The 26,434-nt window shown below is 39.8% G+C and overlaps 3 protein-coding genes and 1 long non-coding RNA gene across 9 annotated transcripts in view; 2 read left to right on the top strand and 2 right to left on the bottom strand.

Moving 5' to 3' along the window:
- stk11ip (serine/threonine kinase 11 interacting protein) overlaps window positions 1–7,924 on the top strand; it is a 53,512-nt gene extending 45,588 nt beyond the window's left edge. For all 3 annotated transcript variants that reach the window (XM_085150456.1, XM_085150454.1, XM_085150455.1), the window contains exon 26: window positions 945–7,924. In XM_085150456.1, coding sequence (XP_085006582.1) covers window positions 945–1,085 — 141 coding nt within the window. In that variant the 3' untranslated portion in view covers window positions 1,086–7,924. The remainder of the gene's footprint in view (window positions 1–944) is intronic.
- On the bottom strand, window positions 7,632–8,702 carry LOC146491496 (uncharacterized). The gene is made up of 3 exons (XR_014872265.1): window positions 8,590–8,702; window positions 7,958–8,182; window positions 7,632–7,892 (listed from the first exon to the last, which is right to left on the bottom strand). It is a non-coding gene; the product is annotated as an uncharacterized LOC146491496 (long non-coding RNA).
- A 159-nt stretch (window positions 8,703–8,861) lies between these two features.
- On the top strand, window positions 8,862–17,765 carry LOC146491495 (gap junction gamma-1 protein-like). Of its 4 annotated transcripts, none has more exons than XM_085150461.1 (5): window positions 8,862–8,990; window positions 13,168–13,439; window positions 13,529–13,754; window positions 13,842–14,519; window positions 15,665–17,765. In XM_085150461.1, the coding sequence occupies exons 2-5, from the start codon at window positions 13,200–13,202 to the stop codon at window positions 15,676–15,678; spliced, it is 1,158 nt and encodes a 385-aa protein (XP_085006587.1). In that variant the 5' UTR covers window positions 8,862–8,990; window positions 13,168–13,199; the 3' UTR covers window positions 15,679–17,765. The 4 variants fall into 4 exon arrangements, with proteins under 4 accessions (XP_085006587.1, XP_085006584.1, XP_085006586.1 ...); XM_085150458.1 differs by having other exon boundaries at window positions 13,842–14,579; XM_085150460.1 differs by having other exon boundaries at window positions 8,902–9,001; window positions 13,842–14,579.
- Window positions 17,766–19,702: 1,937 nt separating this feature from the next.
- inha (inhibin subunit alpha) lies at window positions 19,703–23,954 on the bottom strand. Its single transcript, XM_085150462.1, has 2 exons — window positions 23,433–23,954; window positions 19,703–20,706 (listed from the first exon to the last, which is right to left on the bottom strand). Exons 1-2 carry the CDS (start codon window positions 23,731–23,733, stop codon window positions 19,964–19,966), a joined length of 1,044 nt encoding a protein of 347 aa, XP_085006588.1. The 5' UTR covers window positions 23,734–23,954; the 3' UTR covers window positions 19,703–19,963.
- Window positions 23,955–26,434: the final 2,480 nt, after the last annotated feature.

The raw sequence follows: 26,434 nt of genomic DNA, 5'->3' as shown, positions 1-26,434 counted from the left end.
TGGATTGGCTTCCCCAGAGCCTGGACTTCAACATTATTAAATTTTAAAAATAAAAAAAGAGATGGGAGAAAGGTCGTTCAAGGCCATGTTCAGAGTAGAACTGCACACAAGTCTGTAAGGCAAAGCGGCGTGATGGATGTGTTTTGTGTTTGTTTGTTTGTTTAAGAAAAACAACCATTGGGCAATATATCAGATTTTTAAATCCCGAAATATCAGGATGTATTATGTAGCCTATTACCACTGCAAGCCACTTTGCAACCCACCACTTAACCAACTTTTTTTATGCAGCTTCTGACTTTAATCAGAGTTGTATCTGTGTTACATAAAAGGCCACCAAAGTTTAATTACTACATGTGAAAGTTGAAATATTTATTTATTTATTTTTTTTTTACTATAGTGGTAAAAATACCTGTAAAAAACACCAGTCAGTGTTTAATTGTTCACGTGCTTACTTTAGTCTTTGCCCCCATTTTTTTATTATTATTATTATTTTAAGCAAATTACACTCAGTGTAAGTGTAGGGATGTGGAGATAAATAAATATTAATCGTAGAAAATCATAAAAAAGAACCATTATACATTTAAGTCCATGTGGAGGACTTATTAAATGTCAGAGATATCATCCATCCCAGTATTTTGTGATGACCATATCACGCACAAGACTTTCACTGAAGATGAACACAATCTCATTGTGTTTGACGTTTATTGTTACCAACAGCGTACGTACCGGTGAATTAACCATACTGCTGTTCAGTAAGTGGCTAAAATGCAGTGCTGTTTTCTAATGTTTGTTACTTTGTTATCAGATCTGATGTTGTCAAAGTTCTGCTGCCGTTCTCCTTCTGTTTGTGCAGCAGCATGTTATAGATTGTGGCCCTGCCAAGTTTAACTCGCATGTGATTAACTGCTTTAATTTTCATACTTTCCCGTGTGTGTTTCCTGCAGACTGTGAAACAGGAGAGGACGTGGTGTGTGCACTCAGAGAGTGGCGAGCTCCTCCAGGGTCTGCTGGCCTGGGTCAAAACACAGTGGGAGGCCATGTTCGGAGTAAAACTGCACACAAGTCTGCAAGACAAAGCGGCGTAATGTGTGTGTGTGAGTGTGTGTGTGTGTGTGTGGGGGGGGGGGTGCAAAGAGAGAAAAAGTTATAGACTCTGTGTGTGTGTTTTGTAAAGTTGTATGGTGCCGGGTAAAGTTTGGTGAGCATGACCGAGTGTGTCTTTGTTTTCTCTCTACGCAGTCTGCACTCAGTCTGGTCCCATTACGCTTGTTGCTTTAAGCCAAGAACTTGGAAATGATTGCACTCATTCATGTGGCACACAAGCCTGTAAAAGCACTGGTTGCATAATTTTTCCTCCAGATACCATCCCACTGAACTTTTCTACAGCTGGAATGGAGTGTGCCTTGTTTCTTTTGTTGATGCTGTGTTGTCCTAATGAAATGCACCTTAATGCATCACATGCTGTTCTTTGATCGTCTGTAGCATCAAGCTAATATGGAGCAGATTTTGGGGGAAGGTTTGGAGTTACAAGCATTAAGTCAAGGGAGGGAAACAAATGTTCTGTCTTAGGATTTGTAGGGAAGTAATGCAAGAGGCTGAGCCTAGAATATGTCAACCGCCTTTGTCCGTTTTTTTTTTTCTCTCATCGTCTTAGGGTGCTTTGCATCACGCGGTCAACACGAGGCTGGGGGAGCCTCTGAAAGGCCAAGGTTCAAGACATTGTCGTCAAAGAATTTGCACACAGTTTTCACCTAATTAAGGTCTTGTGATGTTTCAGACGTTCGGTGAACAGTAGCACTTCTCGTGTTTAAACATTTTGAAAAGGATGTTTATTTTAATTTGTAATTCGGGTTTGGTAGATTGGTTTGTTTTCAGAGCATTTATCAAGGGCAGGGAGAAAAATCTGTTTTGACATCAGGCACTGTCATCATTCAGTAAATGTGATGGATAAACATTATCTCAACTGAATCCTTGTTTATTTAGTTTGTACGTCGGTTAAAGCTGTAAGACAGAACGTCTACAGCTGTGTCCATATGTAACCACTGCAATGGGAAACTGTACATATCAGTTACAGCAAAGGTCAGCAGTTAATTTAGGTCTACTAATTAGGTATTTAGTAATTTATTTATTTCTGTGCTTTTTTTTCATAACAGGTTTATGCAGAAGAATGTGTTTTATTTTTATATCAATGTGATGCCAATGATGCATATACGTGACTAAAGAAAGTGATGTGTTTGGAAGTGAAGTTCATTTTTTTGTAGCCACACCAAGGTGTGATTACTGCCAAACTTGCTGAATGAAGAAATCACCTAATAGAACCGGTCTGATAAGTGAAGCAGGCTAAAAGATCTCAAAAAGCAACACATGCTGCCACAATCTAAAGAAATGGCAAAGACATTGAAAGCTATGAGTCTGGAAAGGGTTGCAAAGTAATTTCTAAGGCTTTGAGACACCACTGAACCACGTAAAAAGAGCCATTATCATGCATCCTACAGAAATTACTCCAAGAGCGCATTAACGACTCATCGTTAGTAGGTCACGTAGGAACCCAGAACAACATCTAAAGAATTGCAGGCCTCACTTGTCTCAGTTAAGTTCAGATTTCAAGTAGAAAACCACTGCTGACCAAAAAGATCACAAAGGCTCGTGTCACATCTGACATAAACTAACAGAATTTCATAAAAAGATCATCATACCAACAGTCAAACGTGGTGGTGGTAGTGTGGTGGTCTGGGGTTGCTTTGCTGCTTCAGGACGACCTGCTGTAATTGATGGAACCATGAATTCTGCTCCAGGGACACTTGGATTATGAAGCAGGACAATCAACCAAAACACACCAGCAAATCCACCTCTGCATGCCTCAAAAAATGAAATTAAGGCTTTGGAGTGGCCTAATCAGTCTAGACTTAAGTCTGATTGAGATGCTTTGGCATGTGGCTAAATCAATTCTCCAAAGAAGAGTGGGACAAAGTTCCACAACAGTGATGCAAAAGACTCATTACCAGTTATCACAAACACTTGACTGCCGTTCTTGCTGCCAAGAGTGACACAGTTATTGAGTTTAGGGGACAGTTGCTTTTTCACAGGTAGGTCTGGATAACTGTGTCCCCTCAACAAATGAACTTATCATTTAAAACCTGCACTTAGTATTCACTCAGGTTATCTAACCTTTAAATGTCTTTGATGATCTGAAACATGTAAGTGTGACCAATATTCAAAAACTATGAAATAAGGGAGCAGCACTATAAATGTGAAGTGTATTGAATGTGCTTTACTAAAATCTTACTTTAAAACATTTGCTAACTTAAGTTTGAAGGGAATCTATTCTGTTCATTAGCATTACCAGACCAGTGTTATCCAGGCAGTTAAATAGTGTAGCGATGTACTAATCACAGTTCGTAAGTAGTGCTTATTTTTCTCGAACTGTGACCTGATAAATGTATACTGTCTGAAACAAGTCGTTTTAAAGTAAATGGAGTAAGATTTAATTTATATAGCATCTTTCAAAATAAATATCTCAAAATTCTTCACAACCAAAATGCCAAAAACTTATGAGCGAGAAGTTTAAAAAGATTAGTTCTGAGCTCATAGGTCACGGAGTCCACGGAGCTGAAGTTCCGAGCGAGAGAGCTCCAGAGTGTGGGAGTCTTTAGTTCTGAGCATCAGCTGGCTCTGGTCACATGACCTCAGGGACGTGTTGGGGTGTATCGATGTAAAAGTCACAACCAGAATCTGAAAATGTGTCCTGAAGTTAATGTGAGCCAGTGCAATGGTGTGAAAGGACCCTCCCACTTAAGGTTGGCTGCCTCTCACAAAGTGCAGTTACACATGTCCTTCATGATACAAACGTCCCAGTGACTTCTGCCGCCACGCAGTCTTAAACTAGGGATGGTTGATGTGTGGCTGAGATGACCATCGTATAGATCTGGGAGTAGAAAACAACCATCTGAAACTGAGTGTTTAGAACTCACTGAAGCCTTTGAAGGGATTAACTTGCACATATGGTGACCTCGTTATTTGAAACTACAAACTTTAATTTAGAGAAGAAAAGACAGCACATTATAATATTCTGCTTGGGGTTTCAAGTCAAGTCTTCAAGTCTTGATTGTTTAAGGATGTTTATGTTATGTTTCCCGTTAGTCAGTTGAAACCAAACTGTCGAGCTTGTTCCTGTAAAGTGAAGCTTACTGTGAGTCCAAACCAGAGGCCACCAGGCAAGGTAGGCAACTGCTGGGGGCCCTTGGCCCAGCAGACAACACATTTTTATAATTAACTGATGAAAGTTATGAAATTTAGATTCAAAGAAATTTGGACGGGGCACTAGAAGTTACGCTGAGTTGTACTGAACTGTCCATTATTGTGCTGGATGTGCAGTCTGGTGCGCTTATTGTATTTTCTGTATTGTTAATGCAGACTTTGTGGTTTCATGTGTCATCATGTAAAACTCTAAATGGACAGTGCAGCCACAGTGCACATTAGTTTAATCATCTGTATTGGAACTATTACATCACATCTATCAAAAGAAAACAGTAAACCCTATAGATTGAATGCTGTCTGTAGGCAGGAGCTCAACGTAGAGCTGCTGTCCTTCCACACTGAAAGGAGTCAGTCAAGGGAGTTGAGATATAATTTGACTTGGACACCTCCTAGGCAAGTCGTCCTGGCCATGTCGCATGAGGAGGAGGCCACAGGACGCAGGACATGGAGAGATTAAATCTCTTAGCTGGCTTGGGAACTCTTCAATGTCCCCTTGGAAAAGCTGGAGGAGGTGGCTGGGGAGAAGGAGGACCTTTTTGCTTAGATTGCCACACTCACAAGCTAGAGTTGAATAAGTGGCAGAAGATGGATGAATGGGCAGATGGTAAACACCCAAGAAGACCGTTCAGAAGTTGAATTTGAGGAATTCTGTAAAACGTTTTAATGTTATTAACATGTTGTTATGAGTACCTTATACTATATCCCTTACTATATCACTGACTTATTTTTCTGGCACCAGCAGCAAAAGAGAAAGATAAGGTGCCTACTCCAAAGGCTGATAATGTCACAGTATTGTTCCACAGTTAATGTATTATATCGTAAGTGCACTCTACTCCAAAGAGTCCTCCTTATGTTGTTATCCATGTTTCTTTTTTCATTTCAGTTCGGTCAAAAAAATTATATTATTTATTTATTTAAACATTTCTAACATAAAGACAATAAAGTCGGAGGTTGGAGGGGTCCACTGTTAGTATGTGCCCTGGGCCCCAGCAGACTCTGGAATCACCACTGGTTCAGGTTCAGCTCTGTGAAAGTTAACCACCTTCAAGGTGCAATTATTTTTTTTAGTCATTGGTGTTTTACATGTGCTGTGCACATGCTTGTTGAAGCACTGGACAAGCTTCAATTGCAGCCACGTGGCTGAGGAACCCATCTCTCTCTCTTTCTCTCTCTCCCCCCCGATCCCTCCAAAACCAGTGAAGAGCAACAGGTTTAGCGTTCCTCCTATAAGTCTGATCTGATTCAAACAATAAACACCAACATATTTTGTGGTTGATTCCTTTTATTTACTTTTGTAATTTCAGGTGCAGTTGCAGAGGCTGCATACCAGCAGAGATGCTTGCAGCTTAAGATGTTAAAATGTGTTCCCAGCTGATATATAGAAAGGTTACAGCTCCTCCTTTCCCAGTCCACAAATTAAAAAGAAGCAAAGCAATTAAAGGTCATTAGGACTGCAGCTTCGGTACAGATGGAATCTGCGGATTTCAAATAACACTAACAATGTTAGCATTTGAACCGTACTGAAACAACTTGTGAGCTTATACTAAGGTGTTGTTAGTTTGATTATAGTAATGAGTTTTCTAGTTCTTAAGCAGCTTCTTAATGGCTTATTAAAGAAAAAATAGCCTAGAAGGAAGCAAAGAAGAGAGGCACATAAAACATTTATGGTGAAGTTATACTGTACATCATTAATTCCACTTTATGGTTCTGATATGGCATCTGGGAGCATTTTGCCCACACTCACATTCCCATAATAAGCCATGCATTTCACATTTTTATTATCTTTCTCCATGTGGTAACCGTTTTCTGTTTCTGTTTCTCTGTAAACTCCTTTACAGTTCATTTTCTTCCTGAGGATCGGAGCCTCCATCTTCTTTGCGAGGAAATACTGAAGACCCTTCTGCTTCTTTTTTCTTTCTGTTTTCTGTTTTTGGCTTACAATGTGGTGAAATTAATGATCCCAGAGCCTTGAGTAACCCATGAGTCATAATCATTGCATGCTATGAATTTATGTCAGAAAGGTTTATATTTTGGGGAGGCAACAAAGCATCTGAGGCGAATACTTAATCACTGCCACAACTACGCAGGTGGGCTGAAATTAAAAGTGCTCTTTATTAGTACTGAGTCCCTCCCTTAATAAAGCTGTTAATATATTCTCTGCAGGGGTGTCAGCAGGAATTTTGAGTCCCGACAAAGACGTTGCCAACCCCTGTGATGAGTTTTTCGGAAACCGGCTAACTCCAGTGTCATTTTCTGCACGTCTCTTGTCATATTTTCTGCGATCCTGCATATATCCCATTCACTTTAAAAGGATAAAACGTGCAGGCGAATGAGTTCATGCCTCCCTAACACCATATTTGAACAGCAGATGAAAGCAGGGAGAGGATAGTTAGTATGAAAGGGAGCTGGGATGGAGCCACGGCGCAGACATCTGGCTGGACTCGACTTCCCACAGGCTCCTCCAAACATTTCAGGTCCTCTGGTAAATCAGGAGCACTACAGCTGCACTGTGCATGACAGCAAGAAATCTGTTGTTTTGCCGAATGCTCGAGTCAACTAAATTCTTGGATGGTGGGCCTCCTCGTGTAAAAGCTGCAGTCACGCAGTGCTCTGTCAGGCCAAACTGTGATCCAGGAGGAGGATAATACAGGGGTCCTCAGCAGAAAGACAAACTATTACATTATGGTGGTGTTACACTCTGTGTGCTTTTGTTTTTGCATAAAACAAACAAGAACGTGAAGAGATAAGCAAGAATTGAACTGAAGAAATGTCTCAAGTGGTGTGTCTTTGGCCTTACTTAAAGGGGACCTTCCATGATTTTGAACAGCAAAAATCAGTAACAGTTGTCTAATCTTCCGTGACTCTCGGCGAGCTTTGAAGGCTTCTCAAAGTGATGTCATCTCAGACGAGAGTTTAGAAACCGCAGATACTGATCTTCAAACTGGACGTGAAGCTTTAAAGACACGGGGCACTTATCGGGAAATGAGGGTCTGATGAGAGATGCTATCGAACTGTGTTATGGGAAGGGTTGGATCCAGCATCCAACATATCTCTGCCCCAGTTCTGACCTGTGCTAATCTGTCTCACGTGAGTCCTCCTTTAAATGTGTGCCAGGTAATTAGGAACGCCTTTATGAAGGGCCATAAAGATTATAATGTTCCGATTTAAATGATTGCTTTATTAATCAGTTTATTTTTGACAGCTGCTTTACAAAAAGAAAGAAAAAATAAATGTAAACTATGTCATAATTTTAACTTATGTCAAATACCTATGTAACTTTATTACAAAGATAAATAATTACGGCGATTTCTATGGTGGCTCAGAGAGGTCGAATGAACTGCAACTTGGGAAAACACCAGGATATAGAAAAATGCTTTTTGCAAAAGTTTAATAACAATAAAAATAATGATAATAAAATGAAAAAAAATTAAGTGTTTCTGGGGACACAACTGCATGACCAGGACCAGACAGAAACCAAAACATGTGAAGGACACGCTTAAAAGAAATGAATCGTTCATTGATGTGGTGAGGAAGAAAAAGCTGAAGGTAAAGTGTGTTTTAATCCCATGATCCATGTAATACTGTAGATACATGTTTGCTATTTGCTCTGTACTGTTAGCTTGTCACTTCCTCAGCTGGACTTGTAAAATTTGACCTAACCCCCCCCCCCCCCCCCCCCAAAAACAAAAAAAAAACAAACAAAAAAAACAAAAAACAAAGTAAAACAGAAAAACAAAGTTGAAATCAAGTGATGTCTCTAAACAAGAAAAGAAAGAAACTGAGATTATGAATTCAGCCAAAGCAGCAGCCGGGAGAATTTCATGGTTTGATCCAGGAGGTGAAGATGTATCATGGCTGCTTTTGGACATATTTCAGGATGTCAGTGAGGCCGTTTGAAATCTTGTTCGCAGAGTTGGGACCACACCTGAGAGGCAGAGAAATGATTTCAGAGAGCCGATTGACCTGGAGCAGCATCTAGCTTTGTGCCTGAGGTAAAACTGTATTATTTTACCATTTCTATATCTCTGCATCATCGCATAGTCCTGTGCACACTTTGAGCTATGAGCGCGCTTGTTACAAAATGCATCAATCTGATTGGTCAGAAAATCAGAACAATTTAGCTTGGTTTTTTAAAAAAAAGTATTGCTGTATTACTGTAAGGCCTTTACCTTTACATTGAGGCAACTCTTGTTGACATTTTGCATTAAGAATAGGCAAGTCCAAAAACTATTTTTAATGCACGAAATATTTGCACAGCCTTTCCAGAGAAATTATTTTCTCTGGAAATTATATTCGGCTTCCACACTAAGTGGCTTCCCTGTTGTGATATACCTTTCGTGTCCCTATAGAGACAGCGGTTTATCCGGGACATTGCAAAGACCTATAGGATTCCCCTGGTTCTTCACCGTGAGGGCAGAACGGTAGTCGGGCAGCTCAGGTTTCAGGGGCCTCCTCTTGTTCTTGAATGGGGCCGAGTTACGTGGAGGAGGTGCAGCAGGAGGAGGAGGGAAGCAGGAGCCTGCAGGAGTCGCAGACCTCTCTTTCTTTTGTGCTCTCGTTCGGGACCCCAACACATGGGGTCAACGCGGGCTGAATGGCTTCATAGTGAAAGCTGCCTCGGACGCAGACGCAGACGGTCGGCGTGAGAGAGCGAGCGCGCGCGCTAATTAGAAAAACCTGGTGAAGCAATTAAGCGCGAGGAGAGAAGCAGCGCACCGATTGTAGTGCAGAAGGTGAGTGTTTGGTCTTGAGAAAAGTTAGCTAGTGTCGTTTGGTTTTCCTTTTGGAGCTTAGCTGAAGCAGGCTGTGGTTTGTTTGTTTGTTTTTTTGTGTTTGGTACCCGAGAAGTTTGTTTATTTATTTTAAAGAGCAGGGTTTAGTCTAAATATACTGAGTAGGTCCGCGTGGCGAGTTCTGAAGCTGTGCGTGCCGGAGTGTTAGTGGTGAGTCTTCCTATATTCGTCAGTTTTTAAACCAAGGGGAAAAATTTAACACATGGAGACTTTGTGAATAACGTCACAATTAGTGCGGCTCGCAACATTGTGAGATCACACAGTGCAAGGAAAAGGTTCTTATATGTAAATAGAAGCTTTTTTTAAGGGAGCAGTTCTTGTGCTAATGGCTGTTTTGAACTTTCAGAAGTCAGACTCTGAACTTGATGGCTTCATCTTCTAAGAAGAAGATTCTTGTTTCCCCACTGAAGCTTGGCAGGACTTAGTTTTCCTCTAGGAATGCCACAATTTCCAAAACAATTCAGTCTGACTCAGCAAAGCGTATTCGAAGCCTTCAACAGCTCCACCGTGGAGCTTTTAAACTTCCTTCCAGCTACACAAACCGACATCAATCATGTGCATTGACTCCATTTTCCACTTTTGATTTAATTTTTGTCCTTGCTCTCCTCAAAGTCAAACTCTATTGTAGACAGCAAAGAAAAAGATGTGATTTGCATTTGCAGATGCTGGATGGTTCTCCTCCTGCTGCTCGGATTGTATCGGGAGTCCATGTGCCCTCTGTCTGCTCCCTGAACCCTAAGAATCCCAGCTTTCTGCTTTTGGTTAGGCAGGAATGTTAACTTCCCTTTGTCCAGATCCCTTCCCCAAAAAACTCTCCACAACCCACCCCACTCACAACTCCTGGAGAGCATAGTGACTCCTGAAGCAGAAAAGCCAGTAAATCTGGGTTTAAACCACATGAGCAAATAAGCTACTGTTTTTGTTGTTGTTGTTGTTGTTTGTATTTTTTTTTAAAAAGCCGTCTTCAGTGCATTTGTGAGTCTGCACAAAATGCTCAAATTTACTTGAGCCTGATGCATGTTTGTCTTAGTCAAATGTATAGCTGAAAGGTGAATGTTTGGTTTCCTTGGTGTCTTTATCTGGAGGGGAGGGCAGTTTTACAGTGTGTTAACAAGGGGTGCTGTAAAGCCCCCTGAGATGAGTAAATTCTGTGCGTTTGCTGCTGTCTCAACTTATTTTTTCCTCTCCCTGCTTCTTTTAGCTCAGCACCTCTAGAAACTCTTAATGGACCCTGAGCATTAGCAGGAGCTGAACTCCCTTCTGGAGCAGTCCTGTGCAAAGTGAACAACAGCTGGAAACTTAAAACTATTCTGAGCCCGTGGCACAAAATTGCATTCCTCCTTTTTTTCTCTTCTTTGTTGTTTTTCTTTTCTTTTTTTAATGTCACCATAGCTGTGATGACAGTAAATTTTTCTTGTCATTCACCAAACACTCAGCAAAACTCACACGTTTGTTTTCTGCAGCTTATTTTTCTTGAGGGGGAGTATGGGATGTTAGGAGATGGTGCAAGAGCACGCAAAGCATATTTATAAAAAAAAGTTTTTAAATGTACGGACTTGTTTGGCATGTCTGCTTCGCCTTCGTAAATTCTGCTGGCAAGGTCACTGGCTTTTTCCAGGTGCTTGTTCAGGTGACTGATAAGCTTGGTTAGAAACTGATAGCAGGAATTCAGTGAGGTCAAACTGAAATCTCAGCTTCTGGCTTCTTGTTTTGTCTTTTCTTCTTCTAATTAAAGGTTTTTCCTAATTACACTGAGATTAGATGTCCATTATTGGTCAGCCTGCTCGTGCCTTTCATTGCTTGAGAGATGCTTTTGGTCTGTGTGCGGTATTCTGCATATCAGGTCATGTCCTCAATACACACTTAGGCCAAACTGTTGCAATGCAAGAACAAGTTTCAGTGGAGGAAACCAAAGGCAGTGCTGCCCCGGGGGCGGAGGTTTAAAGGGATAAGTCTGCCTCGCTGAATGAATGCCAGAAAGAGGCTTTTTAAATTTCAGCAGCAGCCTTTTCTCTCCTCCGAGACCTCTTGGCTAATGTGCCATCTAAAGGTGGGTTTTGTAACACTGCGTTGAGGGTAAAATGGATATCACCAGGCAACTGGACTTGTCTTTTGTTTTGTTTTTTTTCTCTTTTACCACAGTCAAATTTGTCAGTTTTAGAAAACCAAAGTGTATATTTCCCAGGGATGTGAGTGTGATGCCCCTTCTTTAGTAGATGAAGCTTGTAATTTTTTGTTTTCAAAATGTAATTCTAGATTCAGGGCGACGCTGTTGCAGTTCGAAATCTGAGGGGATGATTTCAGGGACCTACTGTCTGGAAGTTTTCATAGCTTTGGTGTGGCTTAGTCTCGTGAGACTGAGGCCTTGTTAATTTTTTTTTTTTTTTTTTTTTTGTGGGATATTTTTCCATTACGCAGGTCAGGCTCGGGCAAGCCACTCTAACCATTTTTCAGTGTCAGAAGGTGCCAGGGTTGGAAAAGAAAGATTTCACAGAGGACTGGATGATGAACAATGTGTCTGAGAGTCAAATGCTAATCTGAGGAGACAAGCCTACAGATGCCTGTAATGGCTAAAGGCTGATGCTGTTGCAATGAGTCATGAAATGCTGCTTATTTTCTTTGCTACACCCTGTGGTCTAAAAGCGTAATTGTAAAGATGAGCCGTTCATAGAGTCCCTTTTCCTCATCCTCCTCCCCCTCTGTGTTGATTTCAATCAAATGTGTTTTGAAATAAAGTTATGGTGGCATTTATAGCCTTTACAGTGTGCCTGGTGCCGTGTTTGGTTAAAGAATACCCTCATCACAGACTAGACTGATCCAGGATGTGTTTTGAAACTGAGTTCAGTCAGGCTTTAGCCAGAATTGGAGGGGAAAAGCACAAAGCTAATCTTATCTTGATCAGTTATTAAACTGCTACATCAAGTCTAAATTTTATTTCCAGCTGGCTGCTAAAGCTTACAGCCACTGCTGTAAGACTTTTTGCGCATTACTTTTTGAGTATTTGCCACACTTGAAGGAATTTAAAAGAATAGTTTCTGGCGCAGAGTTGGAGAGCAAATTCCTAGATCTAGTCACTGCTATAATATCATAATTCCTGCAGCCTGGAGCCACGGCAGGTCTCCTCAGAGCTAGCTGCAACTTGCCAGTTGCCTCTTTGATTCTGATTAAGCATCTCCAGCTTGGCGTGGCAGTGAGGTGTAGGAATGTTGGTTCTCGAAAATGCTGCTAGGGACTAGTGCACTCTGACCAACAAGACTGATTCACATTTAAAGACCTGTATGTCTGACCTGGGTTTAAACCACCTGTATGGGCCTCGTGTGAGTTGATACCAAATGTGTGGCTTTTGTTTATTTATTTATTTTTTAAGATTTGTTGTGGAGACTTTCTTGGAATACCTGCATTTCCAAATGCATGGTTTTAATCTCCTTTTGGGTGTGAAAGCTTATCATTTGGTTTCTTCTAGTGACTTTCGGTTGAAGTAATGCTTAAATATTTAACTTAATTGAATAAGAGCTCAAAATGTCTATTTTCCGTACATACAGAGGTCCTTTAACAAGGATGTGAAAATTGTGAATTAGCTTTATTGTTTAAAGTCATCACGCTGCTTGGATGTCATCACATCTTATCTGCTGTGGGCGCTCAACAAGGCGTTCTTATTATTATTATTATTATTATTATTATTATTGTTATTTATTTATTTATTTTTCTCTCCCCTGAAATCAGACGTCTGTAAATGTAATGTTTTGTCAAGCAAAACTGTATAACCACAAACTGTGTAAAGGTCTCGGGTAAACAAACTGCACTGATATTCGAGCAGCTAGAAACTGATTATATTTTCCACCCATTTAAGAAAAATAAACTGTTATTGAAATAGTTGGATTACATCTCTTTGGATCAGCCTATAATTATTCAGCTAAATGTTTCGTATTTAATGATAAACATCTGCTGTATGACCATCTGTCCACAAAGGCTTCTTTTAGTTGCTGTGATCCTAAAATAAGACATGCACAAACCTCACAGATTCACAGGCTGCTGTTCTTGCTCACTTTGATTTTTATGAATGCAAAACAAAGTTTTCCCGTCACTTCTCAGTCTCATGCTTTTGTTTTGAACCCAGAGCTAACTTAGAGCTCCGATCACCTTGGCACCATGAGTTGGAGCTTTCTAACCCGTCTGCTGGATGAGATATCCAACCACTCCACCTTCGTGGGGAAGGTCTGGCTGACTGTGCTCATCATCTTCCGCATTGTGCTGACGGCCGTTGGCGGCGAAACCATCTACTATGATGAACAGAGCAAATTTGTCTGCAACACACAGCAGCCTGGTTGTGAGAACGTGTGCTATGATGCATTTGCGCCGCTCTCACATGTCAGATTCTGGATCTTCCAGGTGAGCTATAGCAAAAGAAGGCTGTTGGTGTTTATTTTACTCACACAAAACAGTACTGTTAATGTCAACATGCATACATTTACCTCCAGGTGATCATGATCACCACCCCAACCATAATGTACCTTGGATTTGCCATGCACAAGATCGCCCGCATGGAAGAGACGGACTTTCGGCCGGGCCCAAAGCGGAAGAAGAGGATACCAATAATCAAGCGTGGGGCTGCGAGAGACTATGAAGAGGTAGAGGACAACGGAGAAGAAGACCCAATGATTGCTGAAGAGATTGAACCAGAAAAGACAGACAAAGCAGAACAAAGTAGGGCAGCAGTATGTCTTTCACAAAGCATCTTTAATGTTCTGTGTAATAGATACTAAGTTGGCTTCTAATGTTTCTGTTTTCAAGGCCCAGAGAAAAAACATGATGGTCGCCGGCGGATCTTGCGTGACGGCCTGATGAAAGTCTATGTGTGCCAACTGCTGTGGCGCTCTGCCTTTGAGGTGGCCTTCCTTTTTGGGCAGTATATTCTGTACGGCTTCGAGGTGATTCCCTCCTACGTCTGCACTCGTTCTCCGTGCCCGCACACGGTGGACTGCTTTGTTTCCCGTCCCACGGAGAAGACGATCTTCCTGCTGGTGATGTACGTCGTGTCCTTTCTCTGCCTTCTCCTCACCATCCTGGAAATCATCCATTTGGGTATCGGCAGCATCCGTGACACTTTCCGCAGGCGGGCCACCCTCAACACACGCACCTCCCGTCCACCGGCCTCACGCTCGATGCCTACAGCTCCACCAGGATACCACGCCACCATGAAAAAGGAGAAAATGAAAGAGCTGAGGGACTTGCCAATGGGTGATTCTGGGCGAGAGAGTATTGGGGATGAGGGTCCCTCGTCCAGGGAGCTGGAGCGGTTGAGAAGACACCTGAGGCTGGCCCAGCAGCACCTGGACCTCGCCTACCAGGTGGATGAAGGAAGTCCTTCACGCAGCAGCAGCCCAGAGGTGAACACAGCTGCACAGACTGCTGCAGAGCAGAACCGTCTCAATTTTGCCCAGGAGAAGCAAGGAGAGGCGAGCGAGAAAGGTAAAGAAGACGCTCGGACCTCCATTCGACACACTGAATTTGACACAGATGAACCAGGAGGTAGAGTTCAGCCTTCAATAATCAAAACCAAATCATTTATTTATATAAAAGGCCAAACATTCAGCTAAATGTGGTTCAGGTTTCTCAAAAGTAAGAGTTTGCCACTCTTCTGTTTTGTATAACTGTAAATTAACATCATTTGGGTTTTGGACTGTTAAAAATTGAAGAAAATTAGTTGCAGCTCTAAACCATGGAGAAAATATTTGGAAGAGGAGTATTGCCAGCATATAAAAGTACTTTTTCTATAAATAAATTAGGGCTGGAAGATGTGATTAATCAGCTAAAATCATAGACTCTGTGAAACATGTAGCCACAGTGACCTCACCCACTGGTTTGTGGGTTTGCATTTTGAAGCCTCAACTTTAGCTTTATGGCTGCTGCCATCTTGCTTGTCTTAAGACTGAAGTGACCATATTTGGGCAAGATGGTGGAGTGCTAAGGTATTAGCTAATGCTAGCGAGTTTGGTTGGAAAGCTGCACATGGAATCCAGTGGTGCATTGCCCAGTCCGGGTTAGCTTCTAAGTGACCTAGAGATACAATATTAGATTTTAACTTGGCAGACTGAAGCACAGGTTATAACAGGTTGTGAGTACAGTTAACTGTACAAAGTAATTATTTACCAGGTGATTGCATCATTATGATGATGATGGCTGCCGACTACAGCCGTCTTCTTCCACTAAAGTGGTATTAAAACAATTAAGTAGTCCTATCATGACTTGGAATAGTGTGTGGGTTTTTTTTTGTTTTTTTTTAAATGGGCCTCAAGTGGCCATTGGAGGAACTGCAGTTATAGAGATCCAACCCTTTCCATCATTTAGTTGCTTGAAAATTTGACCAGTCAGCACTCTAAAATTCAAGGATGGCACTAACCTTAATATTTGGCACATGGAAACCAGAGAAGAATATTGAATCTTTCTACCTCCAGCCGATTATGTAAATACAGGCTTAACTTTGGACTTTGTCAGATTTTTATTTATTTTTTGTGGTTTATTTCCTACTTTGGTTTGACCTAAAAACATCAGAAAAAAAATCTGTTTTAAGTGAACATGCATGCTTAATAATCTCTGGTCTCTTTATCTTCTAGGGATACATGCCTGAGTGTGCTTCCTGCCTCAAATGTCTGTCCTTTCATTCCTACTGGCCTTAAACACATGGGGGAAGCACATATGGGAATGCAGTCAGACCACTGAGGGAGACCAAAGTGTGTGTAATATGTGTGCGTGTGTTTGTGTGTGGGGATGAGAGAAATGTGCCTTTCAGTATTAGAGGTCAGTTGAAAACAAAGAAATGCTGACTGAGCTGTGTTGTGACAAATGGTTAATTTCCACGACTCTAAACTTGAAAGCTTGCCGACCTACATCCAAACTTTGACTGTGCCTTTGGCTAGACCTCGTCTACCCCATGTTCTTTCGTCATCTGTGTTTTGTTGCATTGCAATAACCTGTCCATTTAAGACCACGCAAGGATTATTGTAAGCTTCAGCTGAGTGTATTTTTAAATTTTTTTTTTTGTTTGGTTCACAAGAGGGAGGCTTTTTTATTTTTATTTTTTTATTAATGTTTCTGAATGTTGATGTCTCACTTGGTTGAAGCTTATTGGTCTCAAATCTTAAACATGACCTTGCGTTATGTAATGTTTTTGAGTATGTGCAGAAGCTTGTTAAGTGGGGCTTAACCTGTAACTGGATGAGTCATCTTTAATTTAAATGTTGGGAATTATTGGTGTATTAGCCAGAAGTCATTCGACTTCAGAAATGTTTGACAGAAAGATTTTTTTTTTTTTCTATTTCTTTTCGAAGCCTATTTACCCAAATCAGCCAAAAATATTTACCTGGGAAATGCTTGAATTCTTAATCAACAGGAACCGTTCCACACATTTCCAACAATCATCTTTGTACAATCATTTTACCGGCCTTTTTAAGGTGTGTTTTTTGTTTTTGTTTTTTGTTTTTTGTTTTTTTGGACCAAACGCTGTAGGCTAGTGACATTTGTGTAGAAGGAAGTGTTGTCATGCAAATACCACCTCAGCATTTCAATGTTAATCCTTTCCTAAATTATGTTCTAAAACAAATATTTAGTGTTTGTTGGGGCAGAAAGTTGGAAAATAAATTCACTTTTTGTGGTTTTTCATGCTAACTGGCTAGAAACATCTGTTTTCTGGGGCACTGTCAAACATGTAATTCCACCCTTGTCTTTACAAATTTACATTCTTCTTTAGTGAGACATATTTTCCGTCCTTGACATGCAACCTCTTTCTCCTTCGTGCTGAAACACGGATACCTTTGTGCATCCCGGGAAAGGAGGAAGAAAAGCCAAGCTGAGGAAAGGATGACAGTTTGCTGACGCACAGCCTGGTGCCATGTAAACATGTAATCTTCAACTCACCGTGAGATTCCTTCCTTCCTTTTTTTTTTTTTTTTTCTTTTTGTGTGTTCAGTAGCTTTCAGTATTCATACAGTTGAAACGTTTTCATAGTCAGTTTTATATCCTGGAGAACAAAGTGCAGATCGCCAAAGAACTGTTGCTGTATTCTTATAATCATCTCACTTCCAGTTTTGCTACTTATTTCGAGGTACGACATTCAATTTTGAGTATAGTACTTTTTTTCTTTTGCAAGTTTTGTAGTTATTGTAACTGTAGAGATTATTTTGTCTTCAGAGTAAATAAATATATTTGAAATGGTTTACTCCTGTCCTTGATTTGATTTCTTTTTTTAAATAATTGTTTAAACCTGTGGTTGAATTGCAGTCTGCTCAATATGTATTAACATGTTAATTTATCAATTAAAATGAAAATGTATTGGATTGTAAACACAAGGGACATCTGTTAGTTACCCTGACATCTACAGGGTAAGTAATTATTGGTCAGTCATACTGTTTAAGGTAAAATGATGGGTTTTAAAGTATTCCTACTATGCCCTCCAGAGGAATAAACAAGAAATGGTTAAAAGGGGTTTAAATGAGCTCAAACTATTTCAGTATGTCACTTTGGTTGTATCATATCTATCTAATAGACTCCAATTTGTGCATGTAAATGGAGAGTCCTCTTCACACACTGAGGTTAATTATGGAGTTCCACAGGGTTCAGTGCTAGGACCAATTCTGTTTACATTATACATGCTTCCCCTAGGCAGCATCATTAGAAGACATAGCATACATTTTCACTGCTATGCAGATGACACCCAGCTCTATCTGTCCATAAAGCCAGATAACACACACCAATTAGTTAAACTGCAGGAATGTCTTAAAGACATAAAGACTTGGATGGCCACTAACTTTCTGCTTCTTAACTCAGATAAAACTGAGGTCATTGTACTCGGCGCTGAAAAGCTTAGAAATATGGTATCTAACCAGATTCTTACTCTGGATGGCATTACCTTGGCCTCCAGTAACACTGTGAGGAACCTTGGAGTCATTTTTGACCAGGACATGTCCTTCAACGCACATATTAAACAAATATGTAAGACTGCGTTCTTCCATTTGCGCAACATCTCTAAAATTAGAAATATCCTGTCTCAGAGTGATGCTGAAAAACTAGTTCATGCATTTATTACTTCCAGGCTGGACTACTGCAATTCATTATTATCAGGATGTCCAAAAAACTCACTGAAAAGCCTTCAGTTAATCCAAAATGCTGCAGCAAGAGTACTGACAGGGACTAGAAAGAGAGAGCATATTTCTCCTGTTTTGGCTTCCCTTCATTGGCTTCCTGTTAAATCCAGAATTGAATTCAAAATCCTGCTCCTCACATACAAGGTCTTAAATCATCAGGCCCCATCTTATCTTAATGACCTTGTAGTACCATATTACCCTATTAGAGCACTTCGCTCCCACTCTGCAGGCCTACTTGTTGTTCCTAGAGTATTTAAAAGTAGAATGGGAGGGAGAGCCTTCAGTTTTCAGGCCCCTCTTCTGTGGAACCAGCTTCCAGTTTGGATTCGGGAGACAGAAACTATCTCTACTTTTAAGATTAGGCTTAAAACTTTCCTTTTTGCTAAAGCATATAGTTAGGGCTGGACCAGGTGACCCTGAATCCTCCCTTAGTTATGCTGCAATAGATGTAGGCTGCCGGGGGATTCCCATGATGCATTGAGTTTTTCCTTTCCAGTCACCTTTCTCACTCACTATGTGTTAATAGACCTCTCTGTATTGAATCATATCTGTTATTAATCTCTGTCTCTCTTCCACAGCATGTCTTTTATCCTGTCTTCCTTCTCTCACCCCAACCGGTCGCAGCAGATGGCCGCCCCTCCCTGAGCCTGGTTCTGCCGGAGGTTTCTTCCTGTTAAAAGGGAGTTTTTCCTTCCCACTGTCGCCAAAGTGCTTGCTCATAGGGGGTCATATGATTGTTGGGCTTTTCTCTGTATCTATGAAGCGCCTTGAGGCGACATTTGTTGTGATTTGGCGCTATATAAATAAAATTGAATTGAATTGAATTGGTTTATAAATAATAATAATAATCTTCCAGTGGCCCAATAAGGGAAGAACTCGATTTTCCCCTTCTCTCCTAAAGAAAATTTGTTCTAATTGTCTCATGATTTAGTTGTTAAATTGGTCATTTCCTAATTAATGGTGATGTTATTGAATCTATCTATTTACCTTTTTATGTGGTGTGCTAAAATAAATGAAATCCACTTAAATGAAAATGGAATCCATCAAATTCCACCAATTAAGAGTTTCAGAGGTGCTCTGGGAGGGGGGGGGGGGGGGGGGGGTTCTGGATTAATTCAGCAAGCAAAACAAACATATTGACCAAGTCTTCATCAGGTATGAATTGAGTTTTAAGCAATGTATTTAAAATGCCAAATTATGCATACATATCCAAAAAATTAGGTATAGCAAATATGCGACTCTAAGTTATGTGGAAAGGAACAGATGTATAGAACTCAATAGATATATTAAACAAGGAAATTTTAACAGCTCCTAAAAGTTAATCATGTCATTGGCCATTTTTACAATGTTCAATTTATTTAATTTACGTCAGTAAGGACTTTAATTGATGGTGGTTAAAGTGTTCCTAGAAGAAGTATCTTAAATTTTATTGACTTTAATTTTTAGCACATGTAGAACTATATCTTACACTTCCTTGTATGACTGTGTTGAATATTGATGTGAGGTACACTAAGCAGTACCAGTGTAAGGGTGAAAACAACACATTAAACAAACAAAATCCGCTAAATAACACTTTAATGAAGGTTAACATATAAAGTACAATCTGTTCTGAGGCTTATGTAGCACACACCCAAACTAGAGAACAATCAGGACAAAATTGTAAGTGAATAAGACAAAATCAAGTTTAATAAGAGCAGTAATCAAATTTCAACTGTGACTTGTAAGTAAACTGAAATCTTTTATTTGGTTGAACTGGCCTTTAAGGTCTGATGTTCAGATACATGTACACTCTTCAGGTATAATGTTAGGCAAGGTCTCATACTTGAATGAGTATCCACCATCAGATGTCGTGGTGATCCTCAGGGACCTCATGGTCCCCGGGATGGGAGCGCAACACTGAGTGATCCCCAACATTGCAGTGGTTCGGTCCCCACCCGAGCAGTTTCCGTGACAGTAGTAAAACGTCAGCACTTTCGGATGGACGATCCAGTTGTCCCACCCCAGCTCCTCAAAGCTGATGTCGATCTCTGCTCGGTGGCAGTCGCTGTGTAGAGGCCTTTCCTGAGAGGGCCGCTGCAGAAGATAGATGGCAGAGGGAGACCAAGGAATGGTCACTGCTGCATTGCGGGGTGACCGGGAAGGTCCACGAGGTTGAACATGGAGGTGAAGAAAGGGCATCTTGTCTGGTTCTCCCACGTGGCACTGACAGGCTGGACAGTGGACCTGAAGAAGAAAGGGGCCTTCGGCGACGAGGGTCAGCAGGTTCTGATCCAGATGGTAGGTAGCCCATCCATCAGAGCTTGAATTTGATGGAGCCTCCGCTGCCTGGAGTCGTTCTAGTGCTGTGGTTACAATGAAAAGCTGGGCGGAGGAGTTAGCTGTGACTGCTTCGCCTGCAAAGAACCAGAAGTGGGCTGATGTGACTACAGTGTCCTGGCTGTTGATGGAGGGCTGGAAGTAATATGTCATATGTCTGTTTGCAGTTTCTCCCTGAGCTGAGTCCGATTTGGTGCAGTCTGCAGGGAGACAACAGATTAAAAAAAACAAACAAACATCTGTTAGCCTACTTAACACTTTCTTTCATCTCTAAGCACAAAGTGAAATTCTTCACAGTGAACAGCAGTGATGAAGATGTGTACAGCACATCACAGTCACTGAAGAAGGCACTTGGCTGAGTGACGAAACGTTTCTCCCACTGAAAACGCTACGTCCAGATGAACAGAATCAACTTTTGGTGATTTACTTACCTGGATGATTGAGCATGCATCAGGACACTGACAGGTATGATTACTAATTTGGATTCAGCATGAACTTCTTTCAACCTGAGAGGACACTAACATGTTTATTTCAGCCCAGTATAAGGTTATTCTTTGACAGTTAAGTTAAACCCCAAATTACACATGCCCCATCTACACACATTTATTTAAAAAAAACTTGTTTTCTACTTGCCTTTTATTATTTAAAAAACTGCATTGTGTTGGCTTTATTTATTTCCTACATGTAGTTAATGTGTCTAAACATAAGTTAAGTTTATAAAAATTAAGTGTTGCAGATAAAGTACACAACTCTGCCAGTTTACTGCAACATAAATATAAGTAAGGCTGCATTACAATATGCAGCACTGAAATTTAAGCATTGTTACCACCTAGGAGGTTGTGTTTCTAGTAGTGTTTGTGTGCATGCATGCCATTATGTCAATGGCTCAAACAGTTGAATGAATTCTGATAAAACTTTGCAGGAGTGTAAAGTGGGATCATGTTAACAATCCATTAAAATTAGGCTTAAATGCCCCATTGTCTTCAAGGTCAGCTTAATGATTTATTGGTTGAAAATTGATAAAAAGCCTTATGACTTGATAACTATGATTCTTACAAGTGTGGTGTGTCAACATATAGAAAGTACCGTATATAGATTTAAACATTATGCCACATTTGACCTCTGACCTCTCCTTTAAGGTCAAGTTTGATTGATCTGAAGGTCAAAGTGTTAATAATGCTAACAAGAACCATTTAAAATGACAAGTGGTTTTCACTCTGACCACACTTACTGATATGATACTATGCTAAGTACTGTCATACTATTATGACATGTACTATTTTCCTGTAATTTTCTTTTAAACTTGCAAATAAAACTTGCAGTCACTTAATATTTATTACTAAGCATTTGTTTATAACAAGTGTCATACCCATATAAATAAATAAGTAATCAGAATTATGTCAAGTATGTTAAAATGGGTTTAATCAGAGTAATTAACAAAAGCCTCCACTTTTCACTTGTTTTTACTGCTCTAAAAAATTCTAAAGTACCTAAAGCACAAAGAAAACACAATGAATTTTGTTTAAAAGAAATACTGTCCAGGGAGTGTGCCACCTCGGCAGACAGCACTTCAGGGCGAGTGCCATTAGTTCCATTACATTTTAGAGAAGGCAAATATATTTAAAACTAATGTCTCTGAGGTTGCAACTCACACTATAACAGTGATGGATAAACAGCACTGGCAAACTTTTTTTTTTTCTTCCAAAAATCCCATATTTATTAATGGAAACTTTAGAGCCAACAATCAGTTTCACCCTTTTTTTGAGGTGTTCTAATTTATTTTCAATTAGACAAGAATTATCATTAAAGGTGATCAGGTGTGTTCAATTAACAAAATAAATAGACTTTTAATTCACATACAAAGAGTAATATAACATAAAGCTTGAGGAACTTCAGTGAAGGTGATGAATATCAGTAGATCAGGTTAATTTTAAACAACTTACTTTTGTGTGTATTTTGTGAGTTTTTGAAACTTTTATACACTCTATGTTGGTTGTAACAGAGAGTGTATAAAAGACAGATGGTGCTGCCACCATGGGGTGAAAAGAGAACATTACACATTATTGATTCTGTTTGTGGCAGCGGGCCATAACTAATACGTTTTAAGGAATGAGCGAGGGGCCATATAAAATCTGATTTAGTGCCATGATTGGCCCGGGACAGACTTTGGACATCGCCCTGTCTAAGGACATAAAGACTAAATCACATATCTGTCTATCTAACTATTAATTGTTTTATTTGGAACATGTAAATATATCTAAGATAGCAGAATACATTGTCTGAGAAGCTTCTTCAGTCCTCCTTAGAACTGAAGAAGCTTCTCAGATGAGAGGTGAAACGTCTTTAAGCAACTTAAAGAAGTCCAGACGCTTTTCTTTCCAAGCTCCTTGGAGAGCAGAATACATTGTAAATAGGAAAATAAAACAAAGTTAATATACTGAGTTGTTGTGAATGTCTCTATATTTTACACAATTTAGATGCTTGGAAAGGAGTAGGATGAAGTTTACACGTATTTGATCCCACCACCCTTAATACTATCACATAATTTTGATTATTCAGTGTATCTTATTATCTTACTACCTGGCATTTGGATAAATGCAATTCTGCTGCTCATCATATATTTTTTTTACTACTAATACAAATGTATATTAATGGATGTTAAAAGAAGTAAAAATATATATAACCATCTATAATATACAAATACTAAACTTTGCAAGGAAATTTTGCAGAAAAATTTTGCAAATAATGGCATCCTTATGGTTTTCATTTAGAATAAGATCTATTAAAACTTAAAGTCAAAATGTATCCGTATACTGTTTTATTTGTAAGCGTAAGAGGACATTTTGACCTGTTGATCAATTTAAAGACCTGTGTGGAGTTTTAGACTCACTCCACTCAAACAGATAAGTGCAAAAGAACTTCTCACCTGAACCCGGGAACAGAATTATTTGCGATGATTCCTGGTTTGGACGGGTTTGAGGATTAACCCATGATGTTCTGCTTGTCCTGTGGGCCCTCTGGTGCAGGTGCCTCGTATCAGGAGGTACCCTGTTTGCATCGGGACCTTGCAGCGTGCTCAGAGGGGGTTCTTCGAGCCCGAGACCTTCCAGAACCCGTACTTTGAACCAGGATAGCACAGCCCCACGGGACAGCTCCTCACCCATGCAAGCTTGAATCATACCATGGATCCAAAGAGGACCCAGGATGAGGACAGTACAGGACACCATGACTATATATCTTGAAACTCTTGATAAGAGGAAAAAAAAATCCTTAAAGTAGGCGCAACTATTTTTACAGCTTCAGAGTCTGCCTTGTTTGTCTGGTTACCTCTAGAAAATGGATTCCCTCCTGTTGCTTTCCCTGTTTTCTAACATATTTGTTTTGTCTCTGCGTGCTATCTGCCTCTGAGGGAAGTCTGTGAAGTAAGGCATTCTGCTGGTGAAACAAATGGAAGATAAAGAGTGACCTTGACGGATTGGATGTTACACACAGTAACAGGGGAATGTGTCTCTGTCTGCTTCTTTGTCCTACTCAGTTGTTTCTGGGTAGATTGGTTTACTTTAATCTTCAGCATGCAGATAAAAACAAATAAATGCCACAAATATATAAACTTCTCCTTTTTTATTTGATGTGAATTAAATTTAGGCATCTGTCAAGACATTCCTCCTCTCAGATTTCACACACACACACACACACACACACACACACACACACACACACACACACACACACACACACACACACACACACACACACACACACAATAACAGCAATACATTTTGAAATGATAGGAAGTAAATTGGAAATCCTTTCAAAATTAGGAATAAATCTACCTGTGATCACTAAATCTGTAGTCTGGCATTAAGCTGAACACACACACCTGTCAAAAACAAAATGCCTTTGTCTGCGCCTCTTTATCTGACTGACCTTGAATCCCTGTCTGGGAAAATGTTTTCCTTGGTTTAGGTTTGAGGAGAATTTATAACCTTTAAACAGGCCTAAAAGCAAATTTTCACAGTAGTTTTCTTTTAAAATAGTCATATTTGATCATATATGATCCAGGCGATAGGTTTGTTTTGCTGGTTTTTCTTTTTTTGCCCTTTGTCACCGTTCCTCTTCCCCGCTGTTTTTCTTTCCCTCTTTCTTTCTCCCTTTTCTTTCCCCCAGTCAAGTTTGTCCCGTGTGTAGTAAGTGAAAATAAAATAAAACAAACAATAAACGCAAAGGTGAATCAAATAGACCAATACGGCAAGGCCGGGATGGTCCATTTGGTAAAGTAAATCCATTGGGCATCTTTCTTTGCCTTTAGACAATAATTCTGATGGCAAAAGAACCAAACAGGACAGGCGGAAAAAATAAAATAAATAAAATAGGCATATTTTCAATCAGTAAAGCTTTTATTTTGAGCAAATGTTAAGATATGAAAGTACAACCAAATCCGTGAAATGATGAATAGAATGAAAACCCATCCTAGCCCACCGAGGAGCTTTAAGAGTAGTGCACCTCAAACTCGTGGACTTAATCCTGAAGCAGGATAGGAGAGATCTTTTTTCAACAAACTTTTAAAATAAGCAACAAGGGAAAATGCAAGCAAAGAGTTTTCCACAAAGTCTTGCAGAAATGGCAGATATCTGACATAGTGCATTGCTAGGTGGGTATAAAATGGATCAAACTTTTCCCACTGCTTTATCCGTTTGAAAATCAGCTTTTATTTGTGTTTGGGATCATTGTCCAAGCTCAAATATTTCCAAGTTTCAACTGTCTATCTGCTGATTTGAGTTGAAGATTGTAGCATTGTCTTAACACACGCTTTAATGTTCCACAACAGGGAGCTGTCAAAATGTCTGCTTTTATAGAGGAGCTCACACTTGCTAATGGTCAAAAGGTGAACATAAATGGGCACTTTGACATCAACATCACGATGTAGTCACAAAACATAGAAGGAAAGGACAGCCTTGATTTAGCAGATTTTTCCAGGTTTAGAAGCTCAACTTTGGTTTTCTGTCTTCTTTCAGGTGAAGGACTAGATATATGTGGGACCTTCAGATTGTTCCTGCCTCTGAGACTCTCCGGGATGATATAAAACCAGACAGGATGTTAAAAAACATTTGTCACATGCTCTAAGAGTATGTAAGGAGAGATTAATCAAAGCTTAACTTTCAGTTTTTTGCAGCAGACGATGGTAGGAAATATTTGGATGTATTTAAGAGAATATTCATTTATTCAGTAGTATTAGTTTACATTGGCAGTTTGAGCTCCATAATTTTAACAGTTATAAATTAAAGATAGAGCTGAAATGAAGAATTACTTTTATTATCTACTGTTTCCTTCATTTAATTATTTTTAATACAACAAAAAGATAAAAGAAAGAAGAAGAAAAAAGATATTTGATACATACATACATACATACATACATACATACATACATACATATGTATATATATAGAGAGAAAGAGAGAGCGAGAGAGACAGAGAGAGAGACAGAAATTTTTTTGCGTAATCTTGAAACTCGTGTTCACAGTACAAAAAACAAAAAACTCCATTTGCTTCTCTTGGTTTCTGAACACTTATTCTTTCCAATTTGCTTTGGCACTCACACACTGGTTTGTTAACATGTGATGTCAAGACTCATCAGCAAGTGTTTGTTAAAAAAAAAAAAGTTTCTTTGTGTGTCTGTTAGTAATGAAAGAGTAGTGGCTGACTACTCTCAGCTGATAATGAATTTGTCTGTGAATGAAAGTATTGACGGCCAACATGGAGACCGAACCTATGACTTTAGCATTAATAAGGTATGCAGTTATACAACATGAACATTTTCTGTGTTTCAAAAGGTGGTGGTGTGAAACACATTACTTCATTAAAAAAAACAAACCCTAGTATGGGCATTGAACTCATGCCCTGTTAACACCATATGATAACAATCTGAGC

Source organism: Neolamprologus multifasciatus, chromosome 23 (genome assembly GCF_963576455.1).
Source record: "Neolamprologus multifasciatus chromosome 23, fNeoMul1.2, whole genome shotgun sequence".
NCBI classification, from domain to species: Eukaryota; Metazoa; Chordata; class Actinopteri; order Cichliformes; family Cichlidae; genus Neolamprologus; species Neolamprologus multifasciatus.
Note: the sequence above shows the minus strand (reverse complement) of the source record. Positions and strands in the feature narration are given on the sequence as shown.

Bases quoted from the DNA above. Each gene is read 5' to 3' on its own strand.
- LOC146491495 (XM_085150458.1), top strand. From the start codon at position 13,200: ATGAGTTGGAGCTTTCTAACCCGTCTGCTGGATGAGATATCCAACCAC. The intron at 13,440-13,528 runs GTGAGCTATAGC...ATTTACCTCCAG, and splicing joins TCAGATTCTGGATCTTCCAG to GTGATCATGATCACCACCCC. The intron at 13,755-13,841 runs GTAGGGCAGCAG...TCTGTTTTCAAG, and splicing joins GACAGACAAAGCAGAACAAA to GCCCAGAGAAAAAACATGAT.
- inha (XM_085150462.1), bottom strand. From the start codon at position 23,733: ATGGTGTCCTGTACTGTCCTCATCCTGGGTCCTCTTTGGATCCATGGT. The intron at 20,707-23,432 runs GTGAGAAGTTCT...GTCTCCCTGCAG, and splicing joins AATTCTGTTCCCGGGTTCAG to ACTGCACCAAATCGGACTCA.